The sequence below is a fragment of the Leucopleurus acutus genome (genome assembly GCF_964270905.1).
Source record: "Leucopleurus acutus genome assembly, chromosome: 18".
Lineage (NCBI taxonomy): Eukaryota > Metazoa > Chordata > Mammalia > Artiodactyla > Delphinidae > Leucopleurus > Leucopleurus acutus.
Window position 1 is genome coordinate 15,650,087 of NC_139160.1, and position 20,338 is coordinate 15,670,424.

Here is a 20,338-nt window from a genome sequence, read left to right on the forward strand (position 1 = left end):
TATTTTGAACAGCTCAAAAGTTCTAATTCTCTTCCCCTACCTAATCTCATGCTCCAGGGGTTGCTAAACTTTTACAGAACTTGGATTTCCCAATTATAATTTAGCAGTTCAGAAAATGAATCTCGGTGTCTCACATGGTAGCGTAAAATATTAATTTGCTTAGACTAAACAAAAGAAATGGTTTTACTTTCTTTACTTTTTAAATGTTTCACACTTAAACTAAGAAAATTCTACTGCTCAGTATAAAAACAAAACAAAACTCCCAAATACTGAGATTGATGATATAATTATTGTTTAAAGGATGGGGGTCAAGGTCAAATCATAAGATGTTTCCAAAATGCAAGTACGCTTTCTAAATTATTTCATTCTAATAATAGGGTATTCGTCCATCTTCTGCTGAGCCAAATCACAACCAGAGACAAAAGCTAAGAAGTAATGGGGAAGAGCCTGGATTCCAGGAGCTGCAGTTCAGGAGAAATGAAAGGAAGGAGCAGGTTTAAAACTGTCTGCTTCCAGGGCTGCCGTTGTACTTCTCTCATTGTCTTTTGTGCTGTAATGGGATGTTGCTTTTAGCATCTGTGGTGCACCTGAGAGAGCCCGTTACACAAACACTTGTTGGACACAGTGGTGTGACGCGCCATGCTGGGGTTCAGGGGAGAGAGAGAGATGTATTTCACCTTCTCAGAGAATGCAGTGTCGATGAGTTCATAAGGCTTTTTACCTCAGATTGATAAAGTAACTGTCCATCCTGAACATTTTTGAAATTTGTATTAGTTCCCTAGGGCTGCCTTACAACAAACTGGGCAGTTTAAAACAACAGAAATTTATTGTCGCACAGTTCTGGAGGCTTGAAGTCCAAAGGGAAGGTGTCAGCAGGGCCACACGCCCTCTGAAACCTGGAGGGGAATCCTTCTTTGCCTTTTGCTAGCTGCCGGTGGTTGGTCCATGATGTTCAGATGCCCTGGTTTGCAGAGCCACAACTCCAGTCTCTGCCACCGGACATGGCATCCTCCTGGTGTGGCCGTCTTCTTAACAGGACACCTGCCGTATGCATTAGGGACCCACTCTGCCCCAGTGTGACCACATCTTAGCTTAACTACTCACATCTGCAATGACACTGTCTCCAAATAAGATCACATTCTGAAGTCCTGGGGCTTAAGACTCCAACGTATCTTTTGAGTGGGGGGACAAAATTCAACCTATAACAGGATTATATATAAAGTAATTGTATGTCAGTAATGCATTTGGGGTTATATATAAAAATGAGATTATCCCAAGAGGCTGTATCCTCACTGGGGAGAAATACCACAGCCAAAGTGTAAGGCAGATTATCATTTTCGGGAGCAACGGCTCTTCCCTTACTCTATATCACACATTTCTAAATTCATAGGCTGTCCTGGGGACTTCCCTGGCGGTCCAGTGGTTAAGACTGTGCGCTTCCACTGCATGGGAACTACGATCCCGCATGCTGTGAGGTGCGGCCAAAAACAAAAAATAAAATAAAAATAAAATCATAGGCTGTCTAGAGATTATTCTGTCAGGTTGTTCACAAACATTTAACATTTCGGGATTGGGATTGCTTTCCAGGAATACTGGAAGCAGCTAGAAGAAATACGCCAACAGTACCACAACGACATGAAAGAAATTAGAAAGAAGATGGAGTGTGAACTGGAGGTAAATAAATTCATTCTTCTAAAGGAAGCGTTGCTCTATTGATTCAGAGCTAACTCAACTGAGCAGGTATTAAAAGTAATGCTCTTCTCATCGAAAAGATAAACTTTATCATGCAAACTTTAAGTAGGAAAGCTGTCAAATTTAATGGAAGCCTCACTCTATTATGGTTTACTTGAGGCTGCAGAAAGTGATGGGGCTGCCAGTCTCAGTTAAGAGTGGCTGTTGTTAAAAGTATGGTTGATCATCTTCCCCATGAATCAGTCAATAAGTATTGACTGAGCAGTACTTTACTCGGGAACTGGATTAGATGCAGGAGGTAAAGTTCATGCCCGTTGGGTAGGAAAAGAGACGAGCATTTACTGAATTCAGCTATACTGGAATAGTCTCACATGCAGGGGTAAGATTTGAAAGTCCATATAAGGCAACATGTGAGTGCAGTGGAGATGATTTTTGAAAAATCCCTTGAAGGTGCCACCCTGGAAACTCATTCTTCCAATTCTCAGATCATTGCTTTTTCAGTAGAGCTCCAGATGAGATAGCTGGCCCGTGTCTGGAGACCACAATGCATGAAAAACACCCCCATGTTTAATTAGAAACACCCTCAGCGCCCGGGAATGTTCCTCCTATGACGGGCTGGTGGGCACCAAGAGCAGCCGGGGACACAGCCGGCCTCTCGTCTCACACGCACTCGAACTACGCACTCATTGTGTAGAACCTGCCCACACTACTGAAATTGATCTTTCCCTCTCACCCTGCCCCACCCCTGAGGGCATACAGACGAACTAATATAGGTGCAATGAACATATGGTACCATTCAATTGTATGCACTGGGCTCTGAACTAGAGCTTTCACATACATATCTCCTTTACTTATAGCAGAAGTTAAATAACTCACCCAAAGTCACTTAGATATTACAAGGCAGACTAAATAAATATCTGATTCTAAAACCTCTACTCTTTCTAAATAGTTAAATAAATAGTTGGAAAGATATGAAGCAATGATGCAATAAGGCTGAATCTGGTTAAGCCCCGTGAGTGCACGGGAGTGAAGATGAGTGGTACAAGCAGGTGGAGGATTTTTCTGGAAGAAGAGAGATGGGGCCAAAACTGGGTCTGAGAAGAAGAGTAGAATTTGGAGAGGCAGAGCTAAGGAAGAGGGCATCTGAAGGAACCACGCAAAGCTTCATGGCAAATGCCGTGGGCGGGGGCAGGCTGGATGTGCTTCTCCCCAGAGCAGAGGTCTGGGTAATGGTGGGGAGCCTCGTGCCATCATCAGCCCCGTTTTTAAGACCGGTCTGCGATGGGAAGCCTGCGTCCAGGGAAGATGGACGGCAGACTTTTCTAGAGAGCCCAGGAGAGAAGCACTTGGGGGATACCAAAGGGAGCCGTAGAGAAAAGAAGCCATAAGAGAGCTCTCTCCAGCCATGTCCTCATTAGATCCCATTCAGGTCTAGCGGGGGACATTCAGAAAGTGGCCTTCAGAACTGACGCAGAGCCAATCTTGTTGACTGTGTATAATTTATGTTGAAGGAAGACTCAAAAATAAGTCATAAAACATATTTGGTGAAGAAGAGTGACCTGCTCATCCACCAAGAGGCACCTGAGGAAGAAGCACCTGTGCAGGTGATGGTGGTTGTTAGATGATGCTGTGTTTCCCAGGGAGTTCGCTCCAGCCTGCTGTTCCTGCCCCTCCCTGTGCAGTAGAATCATGTGGGAAAGTTTTAAAAAACGGAAACAGGGACTTCCCTGGCAGTCCAGTGGTTAAGACTCCGTGTTTCCACCGCAGGGGGCACGGGTCTGATCCCTGATGGGGGAACTAAGATCCCGCGTGCTGCGCACCGCGGCCCAAAACAAAACAAAACAACAACGAATAACCAAAGTCAAACACCTGGGCTCCAAATGGCCTTGCGGGGGGGGGGGGGCAGGTGTCCCGTTTTCAAGAGCTAACTGGTGAGCTGGTGCGGCCAAGTTTGAGAACTGCCTGCAGGAACGTCCTCTGGTGGCGTTTGAGTCCGAGCCTCAGAGCGTCCGTCTGTGAATCTGACGGTTAATTTCTGTTTCAAAGTTATCTTCTTGGCATGAATAGGGAACCGGGCAGAGCTGAATTATCAAATGGTTCTCAAAAGACTCTTCTTTTCCTTCTGGGAGGTCTTTCCCCTTCATCCTCAAGATGCCCCGAGGGCTCGACTGAGGGTAGGTCAGAGGAACCCATGCTGAGCGAAGGCTGAACAGCCTCCCTGAGTGTTTTGCTTTGTGAAAACCTGGAGACCTTCACAGGAGGCGGTGCCGAGAGCTCTAAAGTGGACTGAGGTTGAATTTTCCACCTAGTGGGGTGGATGGGGCTTAGGGGTCTAATGTAGCTGTATTTTAAGGGAAAGAAAGCAGTATGACACTTCTCATGCAATTGAGACAACCAGACTACACAATCAAATCAGACAGCCAACCTCACAGATATAAGTAAGACACCAAGTCACGTCCTGTTCCAGAGCGTGTAATACTGCGAGGCAGGAAAACACGCTTCCCAGGGTTGCAGGGCAAACGACTGATAAAAATTCAAACTGACAGATGCGGTGTGTGAAGTACGTAGACGAGGCAGTAATTAATTCTAAGGGGGAGGTGATAGGGACCTAATGTGAAATGGTGGAGAGAAAAGAGCATTTATACACACACACACACACACACACACGGAGACTCATAAGTTTCTGGTTCGGAAGGAATAGTACATTTTACCAAGATGGGGAAGAGTGGGGAGCAAGCTTCTGGGGGAAGGGCACTCGAGGGAACCACTTCGGATGTGCTGAGTCAGGAAGATCTGAGAGATCACATCCCTGCTTCGCTTCGGAGCCTTTGCCCTGCTTTTCCCTCCACGTGGAACATGCTTTCCCCAGACCTTCACAAGCCAAGGTCCAGCACCATTCCAGGGCTTAAATCAAATGCCACATAGGCTTTTCCTGTATTACTCTCGTCTGCTCTTCGTTTCCTATGCTACTACCCTATTTTATTTTCTTGATAACATTTAACACCTTCTGAAATTATGTCATTACTTTAACTCATTTATTACCTATCTTACTCCAGTAAAACGTGAGTTCCGTGTCAGCAGGGACCTTCTGGTCACGTTCTGCACCAACCCATTGTGTAGGACAGTATCTGGCCCGTAGTGGGTGCTCAGTATGAAACTGTGGAATGAATATTAAAGTGAAGATGGTACCAAACAGGCAGCCGAATACGTGAGTCTGAAGCTCAGAGGGAGGAGAGATCAAACCTGAAGAGACACGTTTAAGAGTCATTGCATAAAGATGGCATTTAAATTCATGGGAGTTACTGAGACCCCTGTGTATTAAGGAAGAGAAGGGCAGAGGGCCCAGGACTGAACCCCGAGAAAGCTCAGGATCTAAAGGTCACCCCTTGACCATTCCTTTGAAATGCTTGTCAGTACTTCTATAGTCTTCTCTTCCTCCTTCAAATTGCCCATCAATTTTTAGAGCCCCGTCCTTCCTTTATACTGTCATGAGCTGTGTGCACTTTTTTGTTTTCCTGATTAAGATCATAAGTCTGTTAACGGAAGGATCTTATAGTCAAAATTACGTTCTTGAATTAGATGAGGTTGTATTGGACTGTGATAAACGTAGTCACATTATAGCGTTTTACCTACCCACTGCAATGCCAGTGTTAAACGTATTATTATTTCACGTTAATGGACACTGTGCCCAAGTTGTTAGTGGACTGTTGTTAACTTTCCTTTGCAAAAGGTATGTTTTCATTCTCAAATCAATCATCAGATTCATTCAAGAAATCAAATAACGTAAACAGACCCTGCTGTGAATTCAGGGGTGTTGTGAAAATGTAATTGTTTGATCAATATTATAATGCTAGATTTTAATTTTTCTCTAAATGTTCAGGATATTGATAGAGACTTGAAACAAATTGGACTTCAGAACACAAAGGAAAGTAAAATTCCGGAACAGAAACATAAAGCTAAGGTAATAAACATTTTGTCTTAAAGTTTCATTTTAAAAATCTGGCTGGGGATCTGCACCTTGCAATCTGGGTTGCCGCTAGGATTTCACCCCTACTATTTTATGGAATTGCCTTATTTTGTGATGTTAGACTAATGGTTTTAAGTATCTGTAATGTCAAATTGGGAGTTGTAATTTTAAGGTTTTTATTGGAATGCGAAACAGATTTTTTTTCTTGCTTTCTTCTAGAGAGGGATAAAGTTTGAAATTAATTTAGACAAATGCATTTCTGATGGAGACACCCTCCAAGAGGAAGAGGTATGCCATTAAGTAAAATTCTATTAGTAGGGATGAGAAAATGAGTGTCTTAATAGCATGTTTCATGAACTTTTCCCATAGAGGGTAGGGAGCATTTTCTAAAATCTTCCTAGAAGGATGTCTGGTGTTCAGACAAGTCTTCCAAAATATTTTTTATCCCTCCATTCTTTTTAAACTTGCGATTATTCCTGTAGGTGGATCATTCCATTTTAATTTATTGTTCTATTATAAAGGAGCTATTTTCCTCATAATAGTAACTTTTAAATTATAGGCAGATTAAAATAGAAGACATAATATGTAGTCAACAACTAATACAGTCACCTAAAAAATGTGTAAATGAGCAGTTATCCTGAAAGCAGGCATATTTATTTTAGATCTTGATTTGTATGATAACTTTGTACTGATCTTTGGGTAAATCTCAATTATGCACTTGGGCTTGAATTGAAACAGCAATAAATGCATGAATACAGTAAACTCAAACCTCATTTTATTACTTGATTTCAACATCTTTTTAAATCCCATTTTTTACCAGAGCTGCTAACAAATATCAGAATTAACTGATTTGTGTTTCTGTTTCACCTTCTCCAAGTTTGCCTTTTAAATTACCAAAAGTTAAGTATGAATATGTGTATACCTATATATATATATATATATAAATTATATACTCAATTTCTTCCTTTCATGTTTTTTTATTGGCTTAAAACTTTTTTAAATGTTATTTCTTTCAGATTTATGTGTGTGCATGTGGTGAAGGATTCTTTTTTTTTTTTTAAATAGACTTCATGTTGTAGGGTAGTTTTAGGTTCAAGGCAAAATTTAGCAGAAGGTACAGAGATTTCCCATGGAGTTCCTGCCCCCATCCCCCGGCGCATGTAGCCTTCCCTACCATCAAAATCCCTCACCAGAGCGGAACATTCGTTACAATTGATAAACCTACACTGACACATCATAATCACCCAAAGTACTTAGGTTACCTTAGGGTTCACTCATTCTCTGGGTCTTGACAAATGTGTAACGACACGTATCCATCATTATAGAATCATACAGAGTATTTTCATGGCCCTAAAAAGCCTCTGTGCTCCACCTATCTTTGAGATTTTTATTAGCGTTTTGCTACAAAGACTTCAGTAGAGTGGTGGTAGTTAGCGCTCACTTGTAACCACTAGGCCCTCTAAGTGTCCTGGAGCTGTGAGTACCCGAGGAAGCAGCTCTGGGGACCTTGGTCTGGGTTGGAACCTGAGGGCTGGTCCATCCACGGTGCTTCTGTGAAGTGAGGCACCGAAGTTGGCCTGCTAGAAAAACGAATGGACTCCAGTTTTATCTACCAGTTTGTTCATCCTTTGTTATTCTCTGCTTTGATAATGCTTGAAATAGAGCGATCATTTTCATTTTAATTATGGAATATTAGAAGCAGTTTCAGGGACCTGACTGGGAATGTTAAAGCTTAAAGCAGGGCGTAGATGAGCTAACCTTGAAAGTTCCTTAGAATGGAACTGCAGGAGGGCTTCCCTGGTGGCGCAGTGGTTGAGAGTCCGCCTGCCGACGCAGGGGACACGGGTTCGTGCCCCGGTCCGGGAAGATCCCACATGCCGCGAAGCGGCTGGGCCCGTGAGCCATGGCCGCTGAGCCTGCGCGTCCGGAGCCTGTGCTCCGCAACGGGAGAGGCCACAACAGTGAGAGGCCCGCGTACCGCAAAAAAAAAAAAAAAAAAAAAGAATGGAACTGCAGGAGAATAAGATTGAAGGCAGGAAATCTGCATCAGATTAGCTGCCACTTGATCAGTGCTTATCACTGTTGACAGGGAGAAGAAACGAACACATTCCTGCTTCTGTCGTGTTCCAACACAGTTCTAGTTTTAAAACCCTACCGATTCATGTAATAAACATACATTGAATACTTACTGCATACCTTGGTAAATGTTGTTACTGGGAACATGAAATAATTTTCAAACTTTTTCCCCCCCAAATATGGCTTATTTCTCATGAAACACCATGAAATTGCTTTAGGCAATGGATATACTGAATGAAACTTTGACCTCTGAGGACGACGTTAAGTTTAAAGGGTATAAATGTATAAAGGAGCATGAAGATTATACAGACAAAGCATTTGAAAAACTCTGTTACCGGGAAGCAGGTATGTGTCCCTTCAAAGCTGCAGATGAGAAGGAACCATTTTATGGGCAGTCATCTCGAATTCTCTCCTCCTCAGCTTGCCTCCCGTGATTTGACTGTCCCCTGTCCCCCACCTCACCCTGAACTGGACGGAGACCTGGCCCCTCTGACTCCCTGAGACCCACCCTCCTCTCTGCCCCACACAGTCTCCTGGGGCTGTTTCACCTGCCCCCTCCGCTTCCGCTTCTCCCGGTCCACACTCACCCATCTTTCTCAGGATCTGCTGGATGGCTCCATGGACAAGTCCCACTAGCATCTCAGACTCGGCGTGTGTACAATCCAGCTTCTGAGCCCTTTCTTCCCAGGGAGAATTTATTTCCGGTGATGCCCTCACCAGGCCGACAGCCCTGCTGTCATGCCTGGTGGTTTCTACTCTGAGATGTCCCTGAGTCTTCTCCTCTTTCATTCCCTTTGCCCTGTCCTGCCTCAGCGGTGCGTGTGGTAGGAAACACATGGGCTTTGGAGACCGTACGGAGTTCGAATCCCAGGTGGTGCTGCCACTTTCTGATTGTGTGCCCTTTCACAAGTTACTTCAGATCTCTGAATCTCAGTTTCCTCTTAAGAGTGAGGAGAATAGTACTTGCCACACAGGCTTATTGTGAGGACTAAAGTGAAAATTGATATATTAGGTGCTTAATTTAATATCTGCTCTTCCCTTCATTTTCCCTTTCCCTTCCCCTCACTGAATTGCTTTAGTCTCCTATGCATCCTCCCTTTCTCTAGTATTTCCCCTTCATTCTCTAAGTAATTGCTACAGTCATCTTGTCATATTATTATCCTACTCAAATTTTGTTTTGATAATGCCTGTAGGATACAGTCTGTTGCACATAGTATCACATTTAACATTGCGTGGCGTGAACCTGTGGTGACCCCCCCCTTTCCTGCCCCATCACCCCCTCTCTCTTTCCACAGATGATGGGATCCACACAGCCTGCTGGAGCCCCATCTTCCCTTGCAGCTATGTGAGCATTCACATACCTGGCTCGCCTCCGTTTCCTCTTCCTGGAATCATACACTTTGCCTCGTTTCCACCTGGAAAAATCTTTATTCAATTCAGCAGGCATCTTGTGGAGAATCTCGCTTCTGCCAGACTGTGCTAGGTGGGAGGGACCTCAGAGATGAATGAAACCTGGGTCTGCCCTCAGAATCACAGAATTGTCATGAGCCAAAGAAAGGAAGCACAAAACATGCTTTCTGAGCCCAGTACTAATTGTTGCTCAAGTGCCAGCTGGTTGGAGAGTCGGGGGGTACCTCTCCTACACAGCTTGGCATTCCAGGGAGCTTGGGCTTTATCCTGTGTGATGACTTTCAGTCAAAGGGAATTAAATGTTATTCGTGATGGAGAAAGATCACGCTGGCTGCCATGTGAAGGATGCGTGGAGGGGCAGGCCTGAGGGCAGGAGACTGGTCCAGGTGGGAAATGACAGGTGCACAGGGCAGGGCAGTGCAGTGACAATAGACACCAGGTGTGAACTGCTGAGTGTGGGGACTGAGGAAGAGAAGAGGGTCCTAGTCTTCTAATTCAGATGGACAAGGCTATCACCAGCCAAACAGGTGCATACGTCACGCAGAGGGAGGTCAGTAGAGATAATGTAATGGTTTAACTTTGTAACATGTTGAGTTTAGGTCTTTCTGAGCATCAGCTGGAGGTGTTTAGAAGGTGATAGCTGAGTAATACCAAAGCTCTGGGGCAAATCAGGGCTTCCTTAGCATATGCACAGTATTTCAACCTTGATGGTGGTGGAAAACACCTAGGCACTGGGACTGGAGTGAGAAGGAAATGGAGCTTAGGACAGGCGCTTGTATTGTTTAAACAAGTTTTGGGAGAATCAGAAGAGAGTGAAGCCAAAGAAGGAGAGAACGTTCTGGAAGGAGCCTCAGGGCTTGGCAGTATCAACTGGAAGAGAAAGACCAAATGAGGCAGGTTGAGTAACAGCCCACAGGGTTTGGTTATCAAGGGCCCTGAGTGGCCTCAGTGTAAGCAATTCCAGTGAAAAGAATCAAATCAAAGGTTATTCTTTGCGTGAGTTCCTCTGGGAAGAGAAGAGAGTGAATTATAAGTCTCAAAAGACATGTATGCTTATTTTTAGATTTTTTTAAAAATCACTTCATTAGTTTGATGCTAAAAACGGTCTCTTAATTTAAACTGGGCTCCCGTAATTACTATTCAGGCTGAACAATTTCCCATGTGTTTATTGACATCTGTATTTCTCTTGTGAATTATGTGCTCACATCCTTTATCCATTTTTCTACTGAAAATGGCATGTTTGTTTTTTTCTTCATGAGACTCATTTAAATTGAACCTTTGCCTGAAATACGTATCGCAGATAGTTTCCCCAGTTGGTCTCTAGATCTCATTTATAGTAACAACAGCAGATATGTGTGAGAGTGTGTGTGTGTACATATAACTTGGGAATTAACTTTACAAGAATCGTGCCGAGCATATGAAGGAAACTGTAAAACCTTACTGAGGTATTTAAAGATTATTTGAATAAATGTAGAGAAATAACTGTTCTATATTGGAAATATTCATTCCAAATAAATATATGGATTTTTGGCAATTTCAATCAAAAGCACAATAGGATTTTTTTCTGGTGTGAGGAGATCTTGGAGATTCTTAACTAGCCAAAAAATTTACAAAAGAAGAGCATTGAGGGGCACTTGCCCTTCCAAATATCAAACTGTATTATATAAATTATAGTCGTTAAAACAATGTGATACTAGCACCAGAATAAAAAAAGTAATGAAAAAAGAGAAAGTTTAGAAACAAACTCTAGTATGTATCATAATTTAGCATATGCTAAAAGTCACATCATAAGTCAATGGGAAAAGAATGAATTACTCAAGATAAATGCTCTAGGACCAAATGGTTAACAATTTGGGGGAAATTGTGAAATCAGACCCTATATGATGATACAACAAAATAAATTCCAAAATAAAATCAAAGAGTTTATATGTAAAAAAATGAAGTTATATGTCAGAAAATAAAGTGAAAGAAAATATAGGTGAGTATTTTTTTTTTTTTGGCTAGGGAAGAATTAGCTATTCAAAATACATAGGAAAAAAATCACAGAATAAATTAGTAATAGATTCAGCTTTCACAGTGAAAGCCTTTGGTAAAGAAAATATTATAATACTAGCCCCTAGCATTGTCATTTTCAGTAGTTTACCTAGGGAAAATAATCATAAATGTCAAAAAAATTAACTACAAATGAGTTCATTAAAGTGTTGTCTATAATAGTAAAAAATTCTAGCAATCTAAAAATCCAGCAAAAAAGAATTAGTTAAGTTATAATATATCCATGAAACAGAATACCATGTTTTCTTTAAAATGGTGGTGTAGAACAATATTTAATAATACACGTATGGTATGTTGCTAATTGAAAAGAACAAGTTATAAAAGGGTGTGTAACATTTGGCCCCTTTTTTGTTTCAAAACGAAGCAGAAACTATATGCGAGAAGGAAATTTTGAAATTTTAGGTCTCTGGAGAGTGGGATTGTGGTAATTTTTGTTTCCTTCTTCTACTTATCTGATCTCCAGAGTTCTTATAATGAAACATACTAATAAATAAAGAAAATGATAACACAAGTTATTTTTTAAATTAAGGTAATGGAACAGTTGCATTTCTGTGGAACCTGACTAAAGTTCACATAAATGCCTCAAGAATTTGTCCATCCATGCCGTTAATATTTCTTCAGCGTTAAATACATTGGCTAGTCAGTCAAATGTTAATAATAAAAGTGAAACAATTTTAAACCTGTTTATAATTTCAGTCTTATAAGTTATGATCTATCTATGTCTTAGTCCATTCAGGCCACTGTAACAAAATACCATAAACCGGGAGACTTATAAACAACATTTATTTTGCACAGTTATGGAGGCTGGAAAGTCCAAGACCATGATGCTGGCAGATTCAGGGTCTGGTGAGGGCCCGATTCCATCTTTTTGCTGTGTCCTCACTTAGCGGAAAAGATGAGGGAGCTCTCTGAGGTCTGTTTCATAGGAGCATTAATCCTATTCATGAGGCTCCACCCTCATGACCTAATCACCTCTCCACAGCCCCTCCTCCTAATACCATCACACTGGGCATTAAGTTTCAGCATATGAATTCGAGGGGGCACACAAACATTCGGTCCATAGCAATCTGTATTAGATTGAGGGTCTTGATTTCTCTGCTTTTGAAGTTACCAGCTGATGGACTCCAGGTTTCCTAAGAACTATTTCTTGCAGTTAGTCACACTTTGACTGCTTTGAGATCAACGAGTTATTTCCTTATACTCAGGGTTGTTCATTCCAGATGCTGCCGCTGCAGAGGACAGGAGACAGTGGGATGCTGGGTCTCCTCAGACTCTGCTGCAAATGATGGCCACAGCCGACATCACCTCCACCTGCTCCACTGTGCCTGAGGGTGAAGCTGATATCAATGGCACGAACTGTCAGCAAGAGGAGAGCGAGGCCCCAAAGGCAGCTGTGTTCACCCCAAATGCTTGTGCTCACCCTGACTTGACAGTTCTCAGTTTTCAGTACAATCCCGATAGATTTGTATTAAATGCCTTCCAAAGATTTTGTTTTGGTTTCTCCCCTACCTCTGCAGAGACTTGCCTACTAATTATCCTAGACAATTGGCCACTGTAGCTATGAGAATGTAAAGGAAGAAAGATCCAGGTTCCCACCTTCCTCCCAAGGAGGGACAGGTGGCTTCATTTGCCTTCCCGTGCTAGCCTAATAACTCCCTTGCAGTTTCTTAGAGGGTCGTTTTTTCCTCAGTAACATCAGAACTGAAATATTAGCTGTCCCACAAGATTTAGAGAGTCAGTGCAAAGATACATATTAGCTTGCTTTGCAAACCAAAGTGCTATTTCCGTGTTAGCAGTGTTTAGGATATGATGATATTTTCAACCTAAATTCTTCCATTTTCATTTGGGCTTCTGGCATAGTCTTTCCTTAGCAGAGAGTCCCAGCAATATCTGGGTGTGATCTTACAGGTGGTGGAGATTTTTATTGCTTATTTCCTATGTTCTTCTTGATAACATGGGGCTGGGGGAGAGCTAAAATTTATACCCATCTTATAAGTTGAAGTCTGTAAGTATATCACTGAGATTAGTAATTAAAAGTGTGTGAATTGACCCATATTTATACTATTACAAAATATATTGCATATCATCAAATTTACAAGAAAGGGCTTGCAAACATAATACAATTTAATCCATCCTAAGCCAATGAGACAGTAAGAGGGGAAACCTAATTTAAAATAAATAGAATAGAAATGTCAACACACCAAAACAGCCAGTTTACAGGGCAAAAAATGACTCTCCTGCCCAACAGTACATGATAATATTGTCACTAAACTTTTCTGTATCTCAGCTTCCTTGCTAGTAAAATGAGGGGTGGGATTAGGTGACCTCCAAGGATCTCACATTCTGTGATTTTATAAAAACTCAAATGAAGAAGCATTTTTAGTTTCAATAATCCAGGCTCCTTTTCAGACGGCCGAGTGATCGTGATTGAAGGCATTCCAGAAAACAGGAAACAGTGGCGGCTTGAAACGCCGAGAACTTTAATGAGTGTTTTGACAGCAGCACATCTAACAAGTAGCTCATTTTCTGCCAACGATGGAGAATTTGGTACGTAGTTTACTTTTAAGAACATAGTCCCCTGTGGAATTTTGTCAGAGGTGTAAATGCAGAATGGGGATAAAAATAGCCTGGAGAGAGAATTGGGAGGGTGTCTAAGCCTTTTCAGAAGCTGATTTGCTTTGTCCAAGCCTGTTCCAAATGCCATTAACAAAAGACTTGAACTTCTGAGAAAAGTAGGATCATTTTCTGTAATGTGATGGGTTGACAAGTGATGAAAACTTAGGTAGGAAGGACCAGTGGCTTTGTAGGTGATGCGCTAGTGCTTAGCGCTACCTCACAGAGTCCGTTTATTCTGACAGCTCTTCAGCAGACTCAAATTACCATCCTGGGGGCCGTAAAATACATCTTAATATAGTTTTTTTGGGCTTTGGGTTTTTGCCTCCAATGTTTAGCAAGATTATGCTGCTGTTGACTTTAAGGGAAACCAACCGTTACTTTCTAAAGTTGGAGGGAATTCCTATCACAGTGGGGATTTGGTCCTCCACTGGGTGTGCAGGTGTAAACTGCTACGAGCAAAGCCATTTGGGGCAGGCAGGTATCAAACAGAGAACACCTGTGCAGGGGCGAGGTTTCAGGGCTGGGGTTGCTGAGATGCGAGGCTGAGGCGGAGCGGAGGCCTGGTTAGAAACCTGACAGTGGTGGAGGCGGATGCGTGCTTACAAAGTTAAAGGACAACACTGAGAATAATGCAAGAGTCGTACCCGACTGTTTCTGAAGAGTGAGTCTGCCCGTTTGTGAAGCTCAAGAGAAGGGGAATATTTGTGAAAGGTGAGTCTGAAAGAATGGACAGCATTTTATTGAGGAACGAATATTTCAGGTGGGGAGAACTTGCAGATCCACAGGCCTGAGAGACTGAGAAAGACGGTATGGGCTTCCCTGGTGGTGCAGTGGTTGAGAGTCCGTCTGCCGATGCAGGGGACACAGGTTCGTGCCCCGGTCTGGGAAGATCCCACATGCCGCAGAGCGGCTGGGTCAGTGAGCCATGGCCGCTGAGCCTGCGCGTCTGGAAGGCCCGCGTACCCCCCAAAAAAAAAAGAAAAAGAAAGACGGTATGACTAAAATCTAGGCGCCGGAGAAGGGACCAGAGTCCCTGAGTAGATGAAGTCCTTCGGTGTTATTACTTATCTCAGCTGCCACACTTAAAACTCAAGGCGGGGGTGGCAGTGCAGTGGGGAGAGAAAGAGGAAATGCCTCCCTGCCTTCAAGGCTCTCTTTCAAGTACCTTCAAACCACAGACTGCAGTGTGATTGCATGTCTGCTCCCTCCCCTTCTATCCTGGGATAGAAACATCATCTGTAAGGATGGGGCTGGGGGCCGGTGGGGAAGAAATTTTGAGCTGGCCTGGCTTGGCCTGGAGGCCAAGGGCTGGGGCCACAGACCAGGTAGGAGGGGGGCGCCCATCTTTCAGGACACTGCGATGGTGACATACTGGTGACTATGATGTGTCTTCTTGGGTTTGTTCTGTGCTTCTTGGAGAGAGTCATAGAAAACTTCATTTGATCTTGCATACCAAATTAATTAATTCATGAACTTACTGCATTTTCAAATGGATGGCTTTACATTAGGCATGTATGAGTAATTTAATCTAACAAGTGGGATTAAACATAGGAACTTGCCTCTAAGGGTAGCATTCAAAGCAAAATGTAGGTATTTTCTTTTGTAACCTGCTGAAGGTGCAGGCATCCCCTCCCACCCCAGCTGTGCCTTCTCTGCTCTTTCAGCCTCTCACTCTGTTGTTGGCCTCACCCCATCTTTCCTATCTCTGTAGCAAGCTTGACTTCCTGTCTCTGGTCATCTCTTCTTTCTTTACCTCTCCCTCTGCACCCCTGCCAGATAATCCTAAAAATCCTTTTAAATCCTGCAAAAGATTCTCCCATACCCTCAGGATAAAATCCAGACTCTGCAGACTCTAAGTGCCTTCAATATCGGATGGCCTCTCCCGGCACCAGGGCTGCTAGCACTTCTCCATCAGCAAATATTTCTCCCTCAGTTTAGAAAGGTGAGTCTTTCTAAAGACTCCTCCCTTTGCCAAAGTAATTCCTCCTGTAAGCTTTCACTCTGATGCAACCTCCCGGCCATTTCTGATGTTTTATCAGCAGATACCCTTCCCTCCCTGCTTTTCGCTATATTGCTGAACAGGGCTTTACAAAGGTGTCTGGAATATAGGAGATTCTTAATCAGTTAATAATTGGAATGAATGAGTGGAAGAGCCTGTAACTTGATTGACATGCTTCCCTTTAATCCAAAAAATTCTAATAAGCTTTCTGTAAATCCTCAAGTTTGTCTAAGGTCTCTCTGTCTTTTCTCTGTTAGTTGCCTCTGACAATTTCACATGAATTCAGTCTCATACTCAAATTCATTCACACTCAAATATTGGTTAAAGGCATGAAAGACATTTCCTTATTATGGTTATAATTTAAATTCAGGCCATAAAAAATGCAGTAGCAATTTTATTTGAAATTTTAGAGATTGCTATTAAAAACCTGGATCTCAATTAAACTACTGCCTGTGTACCACTGACAAGGAACCACTGGTTTTTTGTTTGTTTTTATAAATTTATTTATTTATTTTTGGCTGCATTGGGTGTTCATTGCTGCACGCAGGCTTTCTCTAGTTGGCGGCGAGTGGGGGCTACTCTTTGTTGTGTTGCGCGGACTTCTCATTGCGGTGGCTTCTTTTTGCGGTGGCTTCTCTTGTTGTGGAGTATGGGCTGTAGGTGGGCAGGCTTCATCAGTAGTTGTGCCTCGCGGGCTCAGTAGTTGTGGCTCATGGGCTCTAGAGCTCAGGCTCAGTAGTTGTGGTGCACGGGCCCAGCTGCTCCGTGGTATGTGGGACCCTCCAGGACCAGGGCTCGAACCCATGTCCCCTGCATTGGCAGGCAGATTCTTAACCATTGCAACACCAGAGAAGCCTGGAACCACTGTTTTTTATTTTTGTTTTTGTTTTTTTTGGGATTGAAACACCTCCCTGCCATGGAAGCCTGAGTCTTAACACTGGACCATCAGGAAGTCCCCCAGGAACCACTGTTTTAAATGCCTGAGAAAACATCAGGGCACGTCTCCTTTGCATTCTAAGTTTGGTTTCCCTGCTTAATATCCCACAAGACACTGTAATTCTCTGATCATAAAAGTAAAGTTCACTTTAGTTTCCTGTTTAATATCTTTCTTCCTCACTAGACTATAAGCTTCTGGGAGCTTTGTCTTGATCACCACCCCACTCGGCCTCTCCATCCCTAGCGCCTGGTATAATGCCCAGAGCTTAGTAAGTCACCATGCCTTTGTTTTTGTTTTTTGTTTTGCGGTACGCGGGCCTCTCACTGTTGTGGCCTCGCCCGTTGCGGAGCACAGGCTCTGGACGCGCAGGCCCAGTGGCCATGGCTCACGGGCCCAGCCGCTCCGCGGCATGTGGGATCCTCCTGGACCGGGGCACGAACCCGTGTCCCCTGCATCGGCAGGCGGACTCTCAACCACTGCGCCACCAGGGAAGCCCCACCATGTCTCTGTGAATGAAAATACAGCCATAGCACGTTTTTACTATCACTTTATGTAAAGGCATGGGATTGCCAGTATTTGTATTGCTATCAAGTTGGATAAGGAAATTGCAATGCTAATTATTCTTACAGCTCTATGGAGTCTTTGTAAAGACTTTCTGCATGTGTAGATTTTAATAACTTTGATTACAGGTGTAATAGACACAATTTATAAAGGCATTTAAGGATTCGTTGTCGTACATTTAAGCATGATTCATATATCGTTTGTCAGTCTTCAGCTTAAATATCCAACTCCTTGAAGATAAATTCCTTTGATGTTTCTAGCTCTAAATTCCATTTGAAAATGAGGGTTTGGACTTTTCCTCAGTGGTTAAGAATGGTTAAGAATTGTGTTAAGAATCTGGCGCAGTGGTTAAGAACCTGCCTGCCAATGCAGGGGACACGGGTTTGAGCCCTGGTCTGGGAAGATCCCACATGCCGTGGAGCAACTAAGCCTGTGTGCCTCAACTACTGAGCCTGCGCTCTAGAACTCGTGAGCCACAACTAGTGAGCCTGTGCACCACAACTGCTGAGCCCACATGCCACAACTACTGAAGCCTGCCCACCTAGAGCCCATGCTCTGCAACAAGAGAAGCCACTGTAATGAGAAGCCCGTGCACCGCAACGAAGACCCAATGCAAAAAAAATAAATAAATAAAATTAATTAATTAAAAATAAATAAATAAAAATGAGGGTTTATCAAGTACATGTTTAATTTGTGCTAATTTTAAAAAGTTTGAAATAGCAAGACTTTACAAAATCCTTTTAAATGAATCTAAGTAGTAAGAGTGACACTCTTTCAAAGAGAAGTATTTTTTTACATGTGCATAATTAATTCAGGTCAGTAATTTTGTTTATAGTTTAACCACTCCAAGGGAATCCTTGGTGGGAAGGTAACCTCTATTTTTCTAGTGTAAGTTTTCGGGCCACACAGTTGCCTTGGTAACATCATAGTTGCACATCCTGATAACAGCTGATTTACGTTTCTGTAGTTAGCCTTTCATTCTTTCTTCTATCCTGTTAAACAAAAATAAGAGCCTCCTAAAACTGTCTTCCTAAGACAGGAAAATAAAAACTGTCAGATTCCCACACCAGGAGGAATACTCTGGCTTGCTTTTAATTAGCCAGACTACCTCATAGATGAGATATATCAATCTGTTTCATTTGTTTAATGCGCTTTAGGAAATAACATGGGCTATGATTTGGGATGAAATATGTTGATTTAAATAGGTAAATGTAAGTGTGGTGAGATTTCTACTTGTGTGTACCTGAGCAGTCATGTAACAGTTTACCGAAAAAAAATAAAAAATAAAAAAAGCCACACTTTGCTCTTAATTCCACCTTTGGAGGAAAGTTCCTATTTTTAATCCCACTTGCTAACAGAGGGTAGGGATTTTTTTTTCCTGGAGACTAAAGTGAAATACTCTTTAGACACCTAGGAACCAGATGGTTGTACAGTTTGTGTGGGAAAGGTATGTTATGATAGATTACAAACATGAGCACAGTCCTTCACTCTTCCCTGTATCCATGCCCTTTGCAGTATGACTTTGCAGCTCCTCTGTCATTAAATGTTTTTCTTCCCCTCTTCCCTTGAGTCTTGACTGGTCTTGTGATTTGCTTAGGTCAGTAGAATGCACCAGAAGTGATGGTGCGGCAAATCTGAGTATTTAAGGAGCTTCTGCTCTTTCTTTTGGAATCCTGTCCATCTCTCAACTAGCTCCAGTTGCCCTGCTGGAAAATGAGGGACCGTGTGGAACAGAGAGACAAGCCATCCCAAGTGAAGCCATGCTAGACCAGCTGAGCCTAGCCCAAATCGCCCAACTGCAGAATTGTGACCTATATAAATGGTTACTGTTTTAAGCCACTAAGTTACGTGGTAGTTTATTATTCTGGAAAAGCTAACTATTGTAGACATACTTAGCAAAATTCCTAAAGTGGTAGTTGAAAGTAGGCTAGCTCTACATAATTTTAAAGCCAACTTAAGAAACCAGCATTTTAAATTCTCTGTGAATTCTTTTAGTTCTTTTGTGGATTCTTTTAAGAAAATGTGTCTCAACAATGTTCTTGATTGCACCAAGGTTTTTGTAGGGAAAAAAACAGACATCATTGACAGGCATATGAAGAGATGCTCAACATCAGTAACTTTAAATCAAAACCACAAAGAGGGGCTTCCCTGGTGGCACAGTGGTTAAGAATCCGCCTGCCAATGCAGGGGACACGGGTTCGAGCCCTGCACCTGGAAGATCCCACATGCCACGGAGCAGCTTGAGCCCGCGTGCCGCAACTAATGAAGCCCACGTGCCTGGAGCCCATGCTCCACAACAAGAGAAGCCACCGCAATGAGAAGTCCGAGCACTACAACGAAGACTAGCCCCCACTGCCACAACTAAAGAAAGCCCGCGTGCAGCAATGAAGACCCGACACAGCCAAAAATAATAAACAAAAATTTTAAAAAACAAAACAAAACAAAACCCACAAAGATCTATCATCTCACACTCATTCGATGGCCACCATATAAAAAAAAAAAAAACACCACCAGAAAATAACAAGTATGTGGAATAATTGGAACCCTTATGCACCATTGGTAGAATTGTAAAATAGTGCAGCCATTATGGAAAATGGTATGGCAGTTCCTTAAAAAATTTAAAATAGAACTGCCTGATCCGGCAATCCCTCGTCTGGGTATATATACAAAAAATTGAAAACAAGATCTCGAAGAGATGTTTTTGCACACCCATGTTCAATGTACCATTATTCACAATAGCTAAGATGTGGAAGCAACCTAAATGTTCATCAGTGGATGAATGGACAAAGAAAATGTGGTATATACATACAATAGATTATTATTCAGTGTTAAAAAAAGAAAGAAATCCTGTCACAAGCTACCACATAGATGAACCTTGAGGACATTATGCTAAATGAAGTAAGCCAGTCTTGAAAGATAAATACTGCAAGACTCCCCTTAGGTGAGGTATTTACAGGAGTCAAATTCTTAAAAAGTATAATGGTGATTTCCAGAGGCTGGGGGGAGTGGGATATAGGGAGTTGTTTTT

At 42.5% G+C, this 20,338-nt stretch overlaps 1 protein-coding gene across 1 annotated transcript in view; it reads left to right on the top strand.

Annotated features, from left to right (window-relative positions):
• NEK5 (NIMA related kinase 5) overlaps nucleotides 1–20,338 on the top strand; it is a gene marked incomplete at both ends in the record, with an annotated part of 60,708 nt that overhangs the window by 31,978 nt on the left and 8,392 nt on the right. The window contains 8 exon segments of the mRNA XM_082859549.1: nucleotides 378–494; nucleotides 1,588–1,674; nucleotides 3,204–3,296; nucleotides 5,573–5,653; nucleotides 5,879–5,947; nucleotides 7,954–8,080; nucleotides 12,403–12,528; nucleotides 13,607–13,744. Coding sequence (XP_082715675.1) covers nucleotides 378–494; nucleotides 1,588–1,674; nucleotides 3,204–3,296; nucleotides 5,573–5,653; nucleotides 5,879–5,947; nucleotides 7,954–8,080; nucleotides 12,403–12,528; nucleotides 13,607–13,744 — 838 coding nt within the window.